We start from the raw sequence: 16,850 nt of genomic DNA on the forward strand, positions 1-16,850 counted from the left end.
AAACTTCAAGGTGCAGGCTGCCATCCCTTTGGCTGCTCAGCCAACCCCTGCCACACTCATCTGCAGCTGCTCAGTGGCTGAGGATTCCAATAATGCACGGCTGAGTCGGGCACCCCACAGGGGTCACTCACTGCACTTGTCTGCTCAAAAGCACTGGGCAATTCCCAGCCAGCAGGGCACTAACAGCTCCCAAAAACCCCAATTTCCTTTGTACATCAGGTACACAGAGCAGCAACTGAGCAGAACAAAAAGTGGAAACAGTGAAACCATGCAGAGGATGTGGGATGAGACTGCACCCACCAGATTCCAACAGAGCCCAGCCCCACTCAGACCTCCCCAGAGCAGCGAGGGGCTCAGGGTGAATTTATGCCCAACTCAGCCCTGCTGCCCACAGGCTGCTGCTGCTGTTCCCCTGGCACAGCCCCACACGAGTTGTCCCACCTTGGGGGCTGGCACTGCTGGGCTCAGGGCTGTGTTCTTGGAAGAGGAGCCATTGGAGCTCGCTGGTGATGTCTGAGCTGCCACGGATTTGCTGTTTGCACCGTTCGCACCGTTGGCTGCGCTGGCTGAGTGGGAAAAAGTGAATTTGAATCCCCCAGCTGAAGTCCTTTTTGGAAGATTCTCTTTGTCTTCACTCTCCTTAGCTGAGGGACAAACATTGTCACACTTAGGTATCAGCTGCACACCAAGGAGTACAATCCACATCACAGTGCAATCGCAGGGCGACAGCCAGCAGGTTTTTTGGTTCCAATTCTGCTGCAATTCTCAGTTCCCCAACCAAGCCCATCCTGAGCCCATCAGCAGCAAACTGAGCAGGGCCTGGATGCTGAGGGCATGGGGACATGGCTCACCTGGAGCACACAGGCACATTCAAAGTCCTGCTTTTGGATACCATTTAAACTGGTTATTTTAATCCTGAACTGGCTTGCGAAGACACATTTGGATCTCAAGACTCAATTACATGGAATGCCCTGTACTGCTGCTTGAGGTACAGAGCACAAACCATGGGGTAGTTTGGGTGATACTCCACGTATCTGCCATGGAGCACTTCCAGTGCCAACAAGCTCAAACAGAGTAAATACCTTTTTTAGTTTCCATAAATTTCTCATAGCTATCTGGAAAATCGTCCTCCTGTTTTGACTTCTCAACTGGAGGTACAACAGCTTCGCCTTCTTCCTCTTCATCTTCATTGAACCACATTTCCTCATCCTCCTCCAAGGCTCTGGCATCCCTGCGGAATCTATTGCTACGCAATATGGATGGGACACTGTAAGAGACACACACAGGGATTCCAGCTGGGCTGCTGTTTCAGGCTCGGGATCAGAAATGCCTTCCAGAGCTTTAGAGGGAGCTCAGTGCATTTGAGAAGGCAATGCAGCTCCATCTGTGGTTCTGCCCTCACCCCAAGACTCACCAACACCCCAGCTGATGACGAGCCAGACTGAATCCCAAATCAGAGTGACAGAGCAACATTTTGCTCTTCTCTTAGAGAGCTCTCCCTGTGCTCTTAGAGAGTTTTCTGAACATTTAGTCCACTGGCCAACATCAGCTCTACTATACTTGGCCACGAGGAAAGGCACATGGGGCTTTCCTCTAATCTGAGAAGTTTCCACCAAGAATGAAACCCAACCCCAGTCCCAGCCTCCTGCTGCCCTCTGGGAAAGGGAAACACAAGGAGCAGAGCACAGCAGCAGCCCCTGCCAGGCTCAGGGCACAGAAACCAGGGCCTACCTGTTCAGCTTCTGGCTTTGTCTGTCCTTTTCCTGCTCATATTTTGTCTTCAGTCCCTTGAACGTCTGAACATACTCAATAGATTCAAGTGCATTATAGAAGTTTTCAACTATATGTGCAATAAGGGACTTAATATCTTCCTGCAGAAGAACAAAACAGGGTTTCAGCCTCAAATGGGCACAAGAAGAAGTTGACAAAACTTTTGAGTTTAGTTTGGAAAGTGACCGATTTCTTGCCCAGAACCAAAGTGTTATTGTACAATATCATACATGTGTGAAACATGAAATCAGATTTATCCTTGATAAAAGAGATGAGATTGAGAAATAATTATGAGGCTTCCCACAGAAACAGACAATGGACCCAGCAGTGTCCCAGTTGTATCTGTGACACTTCTGTTAAACAAAGTTCTTTTACGTGGGAGAGCTGTGCCCTGTCCTCCCCACAGCTCCAGCTCTCCCCACTCCTCAGCAGCTCATGTGGGACCAGGCACCTTCAGGTCAGTCCCCCTCTATCAAGTCTCTCACCCTATCAGGCAAATCCTACAATTCCTAAAGTTCTTCTTGCTGGAAAAGCCAGCAGCCACCATATCCTACAACTAAAAACCACCCTTCACTTTCACAGACCACAGAGATTGCAGCAAAGCCTCCCACACACGAAGGCACTGGCAGCAAGTCCTCGTTCCCCAAGGAGCTGGGTGCTCCTGTGAGCCTGCAGCTGCACTCACCACCCTGATGAACTCGAAGAGCTCGATGACAGCAGAGTTGAGCAGGTTGTAGCGCGTGCCGTTGTCCAGCAGTGCGTTGATAACTGGCTCAAAGAGGTTTCCCTTGGTGATGTAGCGGTTATAGAACTCATCTTTCAGCCCGATTATCCTCCTCATGAAGCGGAGAGCGCCTGTGCCAAGGAAAATCAAGGAGTTCATAACCACGTGCCAGGGTTTGTGGGAAGAACTGACACCCCTGGTGTTACCCAGAGGAAGATGGGCCCCCAGTCCAGAGCATGACAATCTCATCCACACCCACCAACACAAACTCCAAGTGTGCACTGGAACACCTCCCACACATCATCCACACAGTCCCACCACGCCTGCAAGAAGGAAAGAAGGAAATCACACCAGCTCCATACTCACACAAGGCCAGAAATGTGTGTTTTGAATTCATCAATACCAGCACTCTTCTTAGCAAATCTTTGTTCATAATGTAATTCTTGATGTGATATGTGTGGTGTTCCACACAAAAAGTAAGCAGCTCCAAAATTAAGGCAAGTAGTTGTGCTGTTTGGTAATTGTCTGCAAGAAAAAGGAACCATTTCAGCTTTCAGCAGCAAGGTTGACTAGGGAAAAAAAAAACCCACTAACTTAAAAACAGATGAAAATGTTCCTTCAGCTTCCAGTCATCTCACCTGAATCAAAGCTCCTACATATATTTCAGTAACAAGTATTAAAAGAAATAAAATATGGGCATGCCTAACTTTTTTTTTTTTTTAAACAGAGTGCCATACATAGCACACAAGACAAGTTTCAAAACTCAAAGTCAATTCAGACTTACCAGGACAAATTGTATTACTCTTAATGGATCCAACTACTGCATCTGATAAAGAGAAAATAAAAACAAAAATCTGAAAAAGCTTTTCAAAGCACTGCCAAGATTTAAAAGATGGGGATAAACAATTCTACCAAGTGGTGAGATTTTTCATCAGATCAAAGGTTTGTGAGCTACAGGGACATGCACACGCAGCAAGAATGCAGCCAGGTGAGATTTCTGTATTTAATTTACCTTACAAAGTTTTAAATCCATCTAGGTGAAAATGTATAACCTAAACCTTAGGAATATGATGTAGAATAAAAGCACCAATTCTAAATTTTTCAAATCATGCATTAAAATGAGTGCATTTTAATTACAGACACTCTGCTTTATAGGAAGTATTTTTTTAAATGCAATTAACAATTGTATCAAGGAAGTGCATCTTGCACAAAGCTACAGCAGCACCCAGAGCTGCAGGGAAGAGCTGAGAACTGCTGCCCACAGAGGCCCTGTCCCTGGGGGAGCAGCACTTTTCCACAAGCACATCCCCAGGCTGATCCCTGGGACCAGCACTGGCAGCACCAAACACTCCAGGCCTGAAAGGAAGAAAAAGAAAATGGAAATATTCTGTACCTTTGTCACATTTATCTTCTGATGTATTGGCCAGAAGCGGAGCAGTGAGAACGTGCATACAATGGTTGTAGAAGAAATTGAGAAATTCACTCTTTTCTGTTTTCTGGAACAAAAATAACTTTATTAAACACTGGGATTTGTACACAGGATTTTTAAAGAAGAAAGAACAGTAACATAGGAAACAGCCCATACAGAATTCTACTGACTCCTCAGGTCTGCCTGTATATTTCTTGGGCCTGCAGGACTGCCTTTGCTCAAGGAAGATCAGTTTTTGCATTTTGGGGCAACTAACCAAGCTCACCATCACCAGAAAATCCCCACCATGCAAACATCTACTGAAAAAACATCAACATCTCAAGAAGCTTGACAAAGCTTTTGTTAATGAACACCTGCACAATGCCCCAAAATGGAAAGGTTAATCTTATTTTTGGCTTGTTGAAATTCAGTATCAGAGCAAACACAGAGAATGTGAGGTTTTCTCAGCTGTGCTGAGACAGTGCAGTATCTGCAGCCCCATCTCCTTACATTGGCTGTGGCCAGCATGTTCTCTGGGTCAATCAGAGTTCTCAGCAGCCCCATTAGCTGAACAGCTCCCCCGAGCTCCGGATCTGTGTCGCAGATCATCTGCTCGATGACCACATTGATGAGGAGGATGTCCTGCAGAAAAATCCCAAACAAACACACCAACAAACAGTTAGACACAGTTTCAGGAGTGGAAAGCAATTTCCATAGTCTCTGTAATTTCCTGAAGACAATTTTAAATGAAACTGAAGAATTGAGAGTTGCATTTGGATACAGAAATTCTGGCAAGCACAACTCTCCACACCTAAAACCCCTGTTAGTCAGATTCCAAAACTGTAAACTCATACAACACCCACATGCTCAGAGATGTTTGTACATTAAACCTACTTTTTCCTGCACTTCTAGAGGTTTGTTTTGCTGTTTTGTTTGTTTCCTCCTTGCCCACAGACTCAACAAACTGCAAACCACTGTGACTTACATCATCACTCTGCTGGGCCTCTTGCATCACAAATTCTCGGACCATGGATGGGCTAAATTCTACCAGATAAGAAAATATATCTGTAGCAGCAGATCTAACTTGCAGATCATCCATTCCCTAATAAAGAGAGAAATTGATTAGCAAGAACAAATTAAGCTGGTATTTATTACCAAGTAAAGCTGAAAGTAATAGGTAGTTTTAAGTTTTGGGAACCTCTCATTACCAGAGTTTCTATGAGAAACACAATAATAGGGTTACAGAAAAACAACAATAAACCAGCAAAATGAATTGCAATGTTCAGGCAGCAACAGCTGCTTCAACCACAGGAGTGAAAGAAATTCTGTTTTCCCACTGCTGATTAGGACAGATTAATCTGCTAACGACAGGATTACGGGATCTTTTGGGAGGAACCAGCCAACAGTTCAAGATTATCTAAAAATACTTCTCGGGCCCTGGGCCAGCAACAACCACAACAACAATCCAGCTGCAAGAAGAGCCTCTGCCAGTTTCTACACCCCCTTGTCCCAAGGACTGTCCCACAGGCTCACACAGAATGAAAATGCCCAGAGCAGCCAGGGCAGGCACTTCAGAGCTGGGGCAGCCTCTGCGTTGGGAACGCTCCAATCAACTCCCACTCCCAGCAAGCAAAACTGACACAGAGGGGCTCAGCAGAGCCAAAACTGCCTCAATGGCTGTAGCTCTTCCACATGGTTAAAATCAGCTTGAAGTTTCACTCACCATTACAATTTCAAGAGCTGGAAGAATTCCCAACTTTGCCAAAGTTTTGAAGAACGCATCTCTGTTCTGAGGTTGTAACGTCTGAGAAAAGGCGCAAAATTCCTTGAAGAAGTTCACCTGTCACACAGGGAAACAGGAATTTGGGTCAGAAATCTCTCTGAAAGGATGGAACAGTTACATTTTGTGGCAGAGTTCATGTGCTGGCTGGTTCTACAGAAATCCCCAGTGACTGCAGAAGAGTTTCAGTGTTCCTCCTCCACCCCGACCCAGAGCCCCGAGGCTCCACGGGGAGCTGGCACTCACCAGTTCACACCGTTTGTCGTCGTCTGTAGCTTCGTCTGTCAATTGTGCAAAAACTTCTGATAAAAACTTCTCGTCTTCCTGTGTAACACACAAAAGGAACACACCTTACACAGCGCCTCTGGAAAACAGCTGCCATCCCTACAGGAGCCAACCCTGCACAAAGTCCAGCTCTCCATTCAGTTTATCCCAAAGAACACAAATGCCAGAGCACACATCCAGTGGGATCTTTCCCAGGGTGTTGTTTCAGCACTCCCTCTGAGCAGCAGAAGCAGCTCCAGGAGAGCAGAGCCAGGTGAAGCTGAGCTCAGTGATGGTCCCTAAAACTGCAATTACAAAGTGCCAGCCAAGGGACAGCTTTGCAGCCATGTCCCCATTACCTCACTCACAATAAAACCTCTCCCACTTGCATGTGCTCTGCTTTGCCAAGCTGGGAAACTTTATGGACTATTACTGGCTTTTCACATTCACATCCTCTGTTACCAAGAGATATTTAAGTATATACAGGAACACCTCACTTCTTGAAAAGCATTTCGGTTACCCCATAAGATCAAGAGGTACCCAAAAACCAGGGTGAGCATCAGCATCTCTCAAGGATTCAGGCACTTTCTGCCCTTTGATTATTATGCACCCTTTCACATTGAAAATAGTGTTGGCATTCTCTCAAATTCAAATGTTTCTGTTACCTTTTAAAGACAATAGAAATCTGACAGCAAACAGTAACATATCACAGCTTTACAAAATTTTGCATCACTGTACCAATTCAACCCAATAAACTTGTGCATTGAACAAAAATGAACAGAACAGCAGCATTCCAATAAATACACATGAACTTTGCATTGTATAACACAGAGTGTGCTTACCTCTCTATTTTGCTGTGTGCTGTCACTAAAATCTGTCTGCTTTATTACAGTACCAATACAGAATTTTCACAGTTACAGCAAAGCCAACCAAAGACTGCCAAACCTTCTCCTGACAATTTTAAGATGTGGGGATAGAAGTGCTTTACAAACAAATGATAGCTGGAATCAACATCACAGGGAGTGCAACATACACAGATTTAGTAGTTTATTTTAAGCTTTGCTGGCTTAAACAGCTTAATTAAGCCTGGTACAAAAAAAACCCCAAACCATACTACAATCAACAGCAGGTAGAGTAGAAAATCCCTACTGCAGAACACCTGAGCACAGAAGCATCTCCTGCTTGTCCAAGGCTGCTGCTCAGCCCAGTCCTGTCCTGAAGCATGGGATGGATGGAGGTTCCTTCCCACGTGGCTGCTCCAGCACAGCAGCACTGGGATCCAGTGCTCTGTGGCACGTAGGAAGGAGCTTTGCTGCCGTGGCAAGCACAATCTGCTGCTCCTCTAAACTGCCCTCTCCCTGGGAGCTTTGCCAGTGTATTCAGGGTAACAGGACATCCCATGTGTTCCCCAAACCCAAAGGAGCTTTGGAGTTCTTGTGCCCAACAAGCTGATTTACACCACAGGTTGTGAAAGCAGTCCTGGACCTCAGGACTTCAAGACCTCAGGGGGGAATTTTCCTGAAGTGTGCTATAACATCTTTCCATGTGTGCTCTCTTCTCAACCTGTAATTCTCAAGGATCAACATTATCTGTAAATCACCACACATCTCACTACAGGCTTTGGAATCAGCAGGCAAACCTGTGTGCACATGCTCCATCTACGATGGCAAAGACAGCCAGCAGACCCAGCAAAGAACTGTCAGAGAATTTCAGAACCTTCTGCAAGGAGTACTTGAGGTAACAGCAAATCAGAGTTCTCTGTTACTGCACAATTAAATATCCACTACTGTAGAGCCCCAGTGAAAAAAAAACTCTATAGACATAATCCATAAATGCAAACAGGACTGTGGCCTCAGGAGCATAATACTGATTTTTAGTTTTTGAAAATATATGCAAAAGAATTTAAAGGAAAATCTTTAACACAAAGCTAGTAATTTCACAAGAGGGATTGATGTGTCCTACATAAATGGACCAGTTTTGGACACAGATAAACAGAATAAAGCCACTTGGGTACCCATGAGTTTGCACAACACAGCACCAGCTGAAAACCCCAAAATGCCATGAATTCACACAGCTCTTCACTGAGGCTCCTTCCAGGGTCCCAACCACCTTGGAACCTGTTCTGACTACAAACTGTGCAGGAGAGTTTTTCATAAAGTAACAGCTTGGTTATTTATTATCACTTCTGGGTATCAGTATGAAACCCCCCCCCATAACTAGTTACTTAATCTTTAAGACACCAGTAACATTTGAAATTGGTACCATGATGTAACAGCAGTGTAACAGGAATGGTTCTGAACGGCTCTTTGGAATCACAGATCCAGAATTTGTTACAAAACCAGCACAATGTGCCTAACACAGAATACAACAAGTTACCTGTTCTCTAAATACCTTCACAAACTTGACCAAAAATTCTGTGTTGTTTGGGAATCACGGAGAAAAATCTTCAGCTTTACAACCCATTAAAAATATTAATATACTCACCTGAAATGTACCTTTTCAAAACACAAATTCAAAGTATCAGAGAGCAGGGCAAGCATTCAAAACATTGTGCAACTCGTGTGTGATTAACTGTAATCCATTTTGAAACTATAGCTACAGGTATCTACAAACAATCCATGTAGACCACATGAAGAACCACTTACCTGCAACATACTGACAATCTCAACTTTGTTGAAGAAAATAAAGGAAGTGAGGGTAGAAAGAAAATTCTCTTCAAAAACAGATGGTGTTGGCAAGATGATGTCCTGAATATACTGTACCCTGTAAGTCTGGTGGATTTTTTGCCTGAGTTCAGAGTCTGTAATAGGAATAACCTCCTTAAATTTTGCTGTTTTGGTCAAGAACTCCCTGTGCCGTTTTGGCTGAGCCAAAGAAGGATCATACTCGAGGCATCCGACCACATCCATAATACACTCATCAGAGAACATCACCTCAAACAGAGTTGCTTTGTTGAGGAACAAAATCCCTCTAATAATTTCATACAAATGATGCAAGCCTTCGGTGTTCTCTAAATTCTCACAGACTTGGAAAAGCTGTAGCAGTTTTTTGATGTAGCCTTCGTTCTCCAAGGCCAGCGCCAGCTTTTCCCTACGGATGGGTGAGGAAAGAACAGAGGTAACTAGGTCAGCAATCTCTTCAAGTTTGTTGAGTTCACAAGTAGGAAGGTCAATCAGAGGACTGGTTTCAGGCATTTCCTCTATGTGTTCCTCTTCTGACTCAATAAGGTCCTGCGTGACTTCCACTGAAGGATCCTTGCCCTGAACCTAAGGGAAGAGTGCACACAGTTACTGTCTGATCCCAAAATGAGCAGTAACCAAAGCAGCAACACAACTGCCCAGTGTGTCCCAAGGCAGCTGCGAGGGGATCTGAGCTCTCTGGTTCCTTACAGCACGTTTGCAGTTCCACTGCACTCCACCAAGTGCTTCCTGAGGCCAGCTGGGAGAAGGACCATGAAGGCATGGAACTCTGGCAGTGCCTTTCCAATAAACACAATCTCACTGCCCCAGAACACCGACCACCTGAGTCTCACCATCACAGTGATTTTTCAAAGCCTGACATCCAATCATGAGAACAACTGGTGCTCTAAGCAGGGGCAATTTAAGACCTTGCACAGAAAATAACAAATATTTGCTTTTTACAAGGTTTAAAAAGGATGCACAAATACATCAAGGCACAGAAGACATAAAACACCTGGAAGAAACAGCATGTTTCAATTTACTGTACCTGGCAGATTTTTTCCCAAATTTCATCACAGCCAGCTTTTTCTTGAAAACTCAGTGCTAAATCATAGTTCTCTGCTTCTGACCAAACAATCAGGGTGTCCTGTTTGAGATAAAACAGAGACAGTAATTGTTTCTGAAACAGGTCTGCACTACATATTAGCCTCTATTCCTTTAAAGCCAATGTCTAAAGAATAAATAATTTTAATTAAAGTTACATTTGTTAAAAAAACACATAAACCACTAAAATATTATATCATGTTCTGCCACACATCAACTTTTTTTCTTGCTATTTTATGACTATTAACTTACACAAAACATATTTAAAGATACTATTTTTCATATGTTTTTCATATCCAAGCCACTTATGATAGCATTTTTCTGCAAGATACATTTCTTGAGCCAACAGTCTTGAAATGGGAATGCACACACTAGATTAAGAAAACCTACAATGTAACATGTTAAGTATTTTCATATTCAGTAAGATAGAAACAAACCGCCTAAGATTTCAGTTTTCCCCTCAGAAAGAGTTTAAGACAGCCCTAGCTAAGTGAGATATAGTGCCTAGCTCATGTTCAAATACTCCTTTCTGAAATAAAAGCCATACAGCCTGAATAACACAAAACTCCCAAGTTCTTACTAAAGTTACAACCATCTTGCCAGTTATTTTCATTCCAGACAGGTTTTTCTTCTCTGTTATTATTGTCTCCATCAATTCAATTTCTGCACTTGCTCAGCAGACCTGGAAGTTTCGGTGGAATTTCTGAACAGGCTAAAATGGTTTTTGAAGAAGTTTTATTAGGGCACTTGCTGCTGTCCTGTAAGGAATGCAAGCCTGTACTTCAACATTCAGTTGAATATATATTCAAGACAATACAGAGTGGTTGTGGTTTAACCCAGCTGCCAAGGAAGTACCACACAGCTGCTCAGTCACTTCCTCCCTCCACTGGGATGGGAAAGAGAATCAGGACAAGGTGAAAGCTCTGTTTGTGAGGTAAGAATTGTTTCAAAAATGAAATAAAATAAAATATAATGAGCAATTATAATAGTTACAGAAAAAAAAATAGAAGAGGAAGAAAGGAATAAATCCTGACAGATAAGTGATGCTCAGCACCACCTGAGCAGCAATCAGCCCCTCCCAGCCAGCCCCCCAGTTTATCCCTGCCAACCCCCCAGTTTATCCCTGCCAGCCCCCCAGTTTATCCCTGCCAGCCCCCCAGTTTATCCCAGCATTTATTCTTCATTTCTACAGTAACCCTAATTCCTCAATATCCACAGGGAGTTGTATATTTTGGGAGTTTTGTCTTTGCCCTTCTCTTCTCTTTGAAAATAAAGTTAAGAACAACATCAGCATTGACAAATGCCTACCAACAGATCCACTTCCTTCTCCCAAAATAATCACAGGCCACACTAAAAACAATAGAATTTGCACAGACAATTTTTTTCCCTTTCTTACTAATTTTTACACATTTCTTTAGAGAAACAAAGTTTCCCTGTTGTGGAAAGAGTTCAATGCACCGTGGTTTCAGCACTGTTGTGAGTTGCTTATTTATATTACAGTGTCCTATATTACACTTGCACTTTTCTCCTACAGAGAAATATTAATAGGGAGCCTCTCTGCTGCCAGGCTCCACCACAACTGGTCCAAGTTCTTAGAGCTGACACGGTTTTCACCCACAGCTGTCCCCCCTCATCTCCAGCTCAGGACCTCTGGATCTCTGCATTTACCTTGTGCCATTTCAGAGTCAACAACTCAACTGGGCTTCAAGGGAAAAATAATAATTGTCAGCTGCATGCACTGAAAGCCTCATCAGCTCCCTGATCTGGTTCTTGTTCAGAGATTAATAAAAAATAATTTTTAAGTACAATTTTATGGCTGCGACAGAATTTCAAATCTGAAATGTTTACCTTGAAACATTCTGTGCAAGTGCTGATGCCCTGACACTCAAAACCAATGCACTGCAGGTAAGCTGAGCCCCAGAGGTGCTTCACTGAACAAAGAAGGACACGCACATTCAGCAGCCCTATTCATAGCCCAGGATGATTCAAGTCAGAGAATTAACGCAGTAACTTAAAATGACTCCAGGCACCCAGGGACTGCAGTCAAAAATTTGTGAAAATTCTCCAGTTACTGAATGGTACTTGTTACAATCTGTACTGCCCACACAAAGCACAAGTTATATAAGCTTTTCCAAAAATATTTCAGAAAGACTGAAAGATGGTTTCAACAGAAAATAATTGTCCAAAACCAATATAAGACGTTCTCATCTGGCACACACTTCCTGCATGACCTCAGACAACCCATGAAGACAGACAGACAGACACCTTCCAGGCCGAGCCACCTGCTTAGAGGCCATGCTGCTCCATCCACGAGCAACAGCAACCTTCCTTAATTCACTCAAGCACCAATAAAGACAAAAAAGATTAATTCTGAACAAAAACTGAAACTCAGAGCAGCTCAAAGCCTTCCCCAGTGCTGGTGTCTGCTACTCCACCCCTCCGTGCTCCTGCACTGCACCACGTCCCCATGCCAGCACCAGTGTGCTGCACAGGGAAGCAGATGGGGAACACGTGGGGATAAAAATGAATCCAGCAGGAAGACATGTTTCAACTGACTCAGTCCTGCATCTAACCTGCCGCTGGATGAAACAGCAGTGAAGAAGCCCTCTGGCAACTGCTCTGGCTGGCTTTAACAGCACCCCTGCAGATGTGTTAAATCCTGGCCACCAGGAACTCCTATTCAGCCTCGAGCAAAGCGCTCTGTTGTCACACGATGGCAACTTTGGGCAAAAGACAGGATTTGCACAGGATCTTCACCTCAGAGCTGCAAACAGAGCACACCCAAAGCAAAGGTAACACCAGAAGGATTTCTGCAGCAGCTCCATGTCTTTCAGCCACGGACTCGTCTGCCAGTTCTGCCAGGGAACAGTAACCTCAAGCAGAGACTGAAACACCAAATGGGTGTGGTGCCAGCCTTTAAAACTACTCCTGCCAGCCTCCAAGAACACATCTGACCCTGCCCTCGGGCTAACGTGGGGTGCCCAGCAGAGGGGTGTAACTCTCAAAGCCTATGCCCCAAAATCCAGGGGGACCTAAAGCTCTTCAGGCTCTCATGTTCTTTGCATTCATCTAACTGGAGATAATTTCACATTGTGTGCTGAGCAGCCTGGCACCTGTGTCAGACCCACCCAAGCCCAATTCCCCTGAGAAAGGGAAAGTCGTGATGACAGTGTGCCCAGCACCTGGACAGAATGAATTCCCCAGGAACCACAGACAGACTGGAGCAGGGAGGTACCAGGCCTGTCCTGTCTGGGGTGAGTGAACAGCCACAGCACGACCTGGCACTAACAGTGTAACACTGGAAGTCACAGACTGATGCACAGCACTGAAAAATCAGGGCTCGGTTTCCTTTTTTCACAGGAGCTGTCGTGCAAACCACAATTAAGCGTTAAGTACCCTCTAAGTCCAATCAAGTCATTTACATAAGGACAGATGTGGGCAGGGCATGTTTCTTTTCCATCAAGCTGCACCACCCTGCAGCTCTCCCCAAATCCAACACCTTCAACTCGAGGACAATGCTCGGTGTCAACTGAGAGCTGCACGAGGTTGCACAAACCTTAAGGAGCAGAGAAGAAAAAGCTTTCTGCCACACGGACACAAAAGTATCAGTATCAGAAATAAAAGCCAGCCAAAACAAGAAAAATGGTAACAAAAGCTACTTAAGTCACTTGAAAATTTGCTACCAAATAAGTAAAAAAACCCTACAATTAATCAGTTGTAGTTTCAGGAAACAGGGTGTGAAAGGAAGCATTTTAAAACTTTACAGCAACAAAATGTGCATTTGTATTTCACTATGTAGAGGTTTCCTCTAGTAAACAGGAAGCAGTTCAAGACTCCTGGCTTCTGGAGCTCTGCAGAGCTCCTTCCTCAGCACGGCCCCCCAAGGAAAGCCTACAGCCACCAACCCCTAACATGAGAACTGCAGAAACCACAGCAGAGCCCCTGGAAAGGCTGGCCCGAAACTCCACCTCACTGCTCACCTACGTGAGCCAACCCATGCCCACAAGATAACAAAGTCTCTTTCTCTAATTCGCACACTGTAACTTGTCACTATAACAAAATCCTCAAAGATGTGTCCCTCTGTGACTCAGGAAGAACAAAATTACTGTTTTCTGCAGTGCTGAAACACTTCTGGATACCACAACGATAAAGAACAAGTATCAAACACTGAAGGAACAGAGACTCTACTGCAGAACAAAGGAAGAGACAGAAAAAACTCCAGAAAACCCATGAGAACAATGCAGGCAGAGACATCAAAAATGCAGCCTGAAAAAGGGAAAACAATAAAAGCAGACAAGATTCAGTAAGCTGAATTTTTTCAGTGGATGAAACAAAAATAACCTATTAACAGAGCTCCCAACTGTTTTACTTCTTTGTCTTGCAGGAGGTTTACCCCTAGGAAAGGCAACTCTCACCATGGCTTGTGGCCTTACCTAGGACAACAGGAGCTTCCAGGGCTTAAAATAAAAACTAAACAGCAGCAACAAAGAAAGGAGTCCCACAAAGACAAATTCCTTCATGTTATTTCCAGAAAAAAAAACCTCAATAAATAAATAAATACACTTCAACAGGGCTGGTCAAAGTTTTGCCTCCCTAATTTTTCAATTATTTCAGATGGCCTGGCATAGGAGACAGAAGTTACATGTACACGTTTCCAACCACCCTTCCTGTAATGACTTCAATGTTTCTCCAAATTGCATGCATTATCTTCTAAGCCTGAAGTCCAAAAGGTATTTTTCTAGAAGACCAACATATTAATTTCTAGAATGTGAAGTGTTTAGCATCCACAGGCTTCTGAGCAATTTTTTCACCTCTAAAAAACACCTATACATTTTTTCACCTCTAAAAACACCATCGACAATTGCATGTCCTCTTGCTTTTCCTGAAAAATGCAATTACTCCAAGCACAAAACAATTCCTCAGCACCAGCAACCAGAGAAAGCAAAGCCTAGCAATAATACTTGCCTGCTGTTTTTGATATGCAGTATTTGGATTTATCTTCGATTCTAACAGTAGTGAACCTGAAAAAGGTACGAAGAGAGATTTACTGAATCCAACAAAACAAACATCTCCACACATCTCACACCACTGCCCACGTGCCAGCCAACACTCTCAGCTTAATCCAAATCTCACGGAAAATCCACAAGAACCGCCTCCTTTAAATATAATTTCCTAAAATAAGCCAGGTAAAACAAAATTCAACAGGAACATCCCTATTAAAACAAATTTTTCTCTTCTACTTTAGTCCAAAATCCACTTTAGCACTCTTTTCTCCTGGAATCTGGTGCAAGAACCAGCTTTTTTTTTAGTGGTCTTTTAGGCCAACTGTACAAATTCCAGCAGGTAATGTGCTGCCCAGCATAAAAATGTTTATGGGCAGCATAAAAATGTTTTTGTCCAGAGAAGCCACGTGGGCCACTTGCTTTTATTCCCTTCAGCTGCCCTTCAGAAGTGAATCATCCAGCTACTATAAACGCAGGGACTTCATCCTGTGTATGCAAGCAGTGTATGTCTCCTGGCAACAGCTCCGGAGCAATTTATACCAGTCCTAGGTGGTTTATTTAGCACATTAGCACCTGTCGGCTGACAAAGAGGGGAGCACGTACCTCCCCCCTCTAAAACAGACCCTTTAAGGTGACTTTAAAGTGCAATAAAACACAAGGGATGCCACCCGGCTGGAGCACAACCAGGGAATTCCTGAGGAGAAAAAGAGCAACAAACAAACAAACAAGTTTTTTTGCAGCAGTAAGAAAGGGAGGAAAGGAGCACCTCAGAAGCAGAGGATACTGCTCTGAAAGAGAACAAAATGTCCTCACATGTCACAGCTTCAGCTCTGCCCAGGCCGGGGAGCTGCAGCTGGCTGGGGTGACTGCATGGAGCTGGCTCTGGGGAGGTTTGGGATGGATATCAGGGAAAGGTTTTTCTCCCAGAGGGTGGTCGGGCACTGCCCAGGCTCCCAGGAAAGGGTCCGAGGCTGCCAGAGCTGCAGGAGCGCCTGGACAACGCTCTGAGGACACGGTGGGATTGCTGGGAGCTCTGTGCAGGGCCAGGAGCTGGGCTTTGATCATCCTGATGGGTCCAGCTCAGCGTATTCCATAATTCTATCAACTGCGAGGGGAGAAGCCTGGGACCACAGCAGCAAACGCTGCCGTGTCCTGTGCGGTAAGGCAACCTCACACGATCCGCAAGACACGGGGATTGAAATAATAACAATAACAACAATAATCCCCGGGGGCGTCCCGAGGGAAGGCACCATCAGCCGAGCCCGGCGGTGGTGGGGGGCAGCCCGGGCCCGGAGCCGGGCGTGGGGCGAGGGGAAGCGGCCTGGGCAGCCCCGGCCACGCTCTCACCGTCCGACTCGGCGCGCACCAGCAGCGACATCCCCTTCAGCCGCTCCACGTAGCTGGAGGAGACGTGCCCGGTGCCCCTGTCGTCCCATTGCCGATCCTCGTTGAGCGTGTAGACCTTCACCCGCCGGCGGGTGTCCGACATGGTGCAGCCCCGGGCCCGCTCCGCCTCCGCGGGGGCGATGGAGCGAGGGCGGCGGGGAGCAAGCGGGGCCGCCGGGCCGCTCAGGGGCACCGCGGGGCCTTTAACGCGCCGCTTCCCATGGCGAGTCAGCGCCGCCGCGCCCCGGCCCGGGCCTCGCTGGCGCCGCTCCGCCTCAGCAGCCACTACAGCGCCGCCGCCATCTTGTAACCCGGCTCGGGCCGCCTTTCTCTTCCTCCCCGCCCGGGCACGGGCTCCCCTCGCAGGGGCTACGGCGGCCGCCCGCTGCCGCCGCGCCGCCGACGGGACGGCGGCCGCAGGGGCGGGGAGCGGGGCGGGGCCCGCGCGCTCCCTCACGGCGCCGAGGCGGGAACGGGGAGGGGGGGACAAAATGGCGGCTGCCCTCAGGCAGCGGGGGTGTGCGTGGGCGCATCGCTGCCTTTTCATCCCCGAGGCGTCTAAAGGGGGAATTGGCTCATATGTTCCCCCGAAAAAACTTAACTTTTTCTTTTCCTTTTTTAATTTTTTTTTTTAAATTTTTTTAAAGTCTGTCTAAAAGCTGACGGAACACACGCCTCCCCCCCTCACACCGCAGAAAGTGCCACCCACCGCCGCCACACAAAATGAGGGGCG

At 45.7% G+C, this 16,850-nt stretch overlaps 1 protein-coding gene across 3 annotated transcripts in view; it reads right to left on the reverse strand.

The window, feature by feature from the left end:
* Positions 1-16,529, reverse strand: part of PPP4R3B (protein phosphatase 4 regulatory subunit 3B) — an 18,448-nt gene extending 1,919 nt beyond the window's left edge. Inside the window, exons 1-15 of one of the 3 annotated variants that reach the window (XM_064415570.1) lie at positions 16,079-16,529; positions 14,694-14,749; positions 9,673-9,771; positions 8,592-9,212; positions 5,929-6,006; positions 5,626-5,742; positions 4,888-5,004; positions 4,413-4,544; positions 3,888-3,990; positions 3,279-3,320; positions 2,861-3,019; positions 2,456-2,625; positions 1,732-1,871; positions 1,083-1,246; positions 442-644 (exon numbers count right to left, since the gene is read on the reverse strand). In XM_064415570.1, coding sequence (XP_064271640.1) covers positions 442-644; positions 1,083-1,246; positions 1,732-1,871; positions 2,456-2,625; positions 2,861-3,019; positions 3,279-3,320; positions 3,888-3,990; positions 4,413-4,544; positions 4,888-5,004; positions 5,626-5,742; positions 5,929-6,006; positions 8,592-9,212; positions 9,673-9,771; positions 14,694-14,749; positions 16,079-16,220 — 2,343 coding nt within the window. In that variant the 5' untranslated portion in view covers positions 16,221-16,529. Of the gene's footprint in view, positions 1-441; positions 645-1,082; positions 1,268-1,731; positions 1,872-2,455; positions 2,626-2,860; positions 3,020-3,278; positions 3,321-3,887; positions 3,991-4,412; positions 4,545-4,887; positions 5,005-5,625; positions 5,743-5,928; positions 6,007-8,591; positions 9,213-9,672; positions 9,772-14,693; positions 14,750-16,078 lie in introns of all 3 variants that reach the window. The other 2 variants (XM_064415571.1, XM_064415569.1) reach the window with 2 other exon arrangements.
* Positions 16,530-16,850: the final 321 nt, after the last annotated feature.

Source organism: Passer domesticus, chromosome 3 (assembly GCF_036417665.1).
Source record: "Passer domesticus isolate bPasDom1 chromosome 3, bPasDom1.hap1, whole genome shotgun sequence".
Lineage (NCBI taxonomy): Eukaryota > Metazoa > Chordata > Aves > Passeriformes > Passeridae > Passer > Passer domesticus.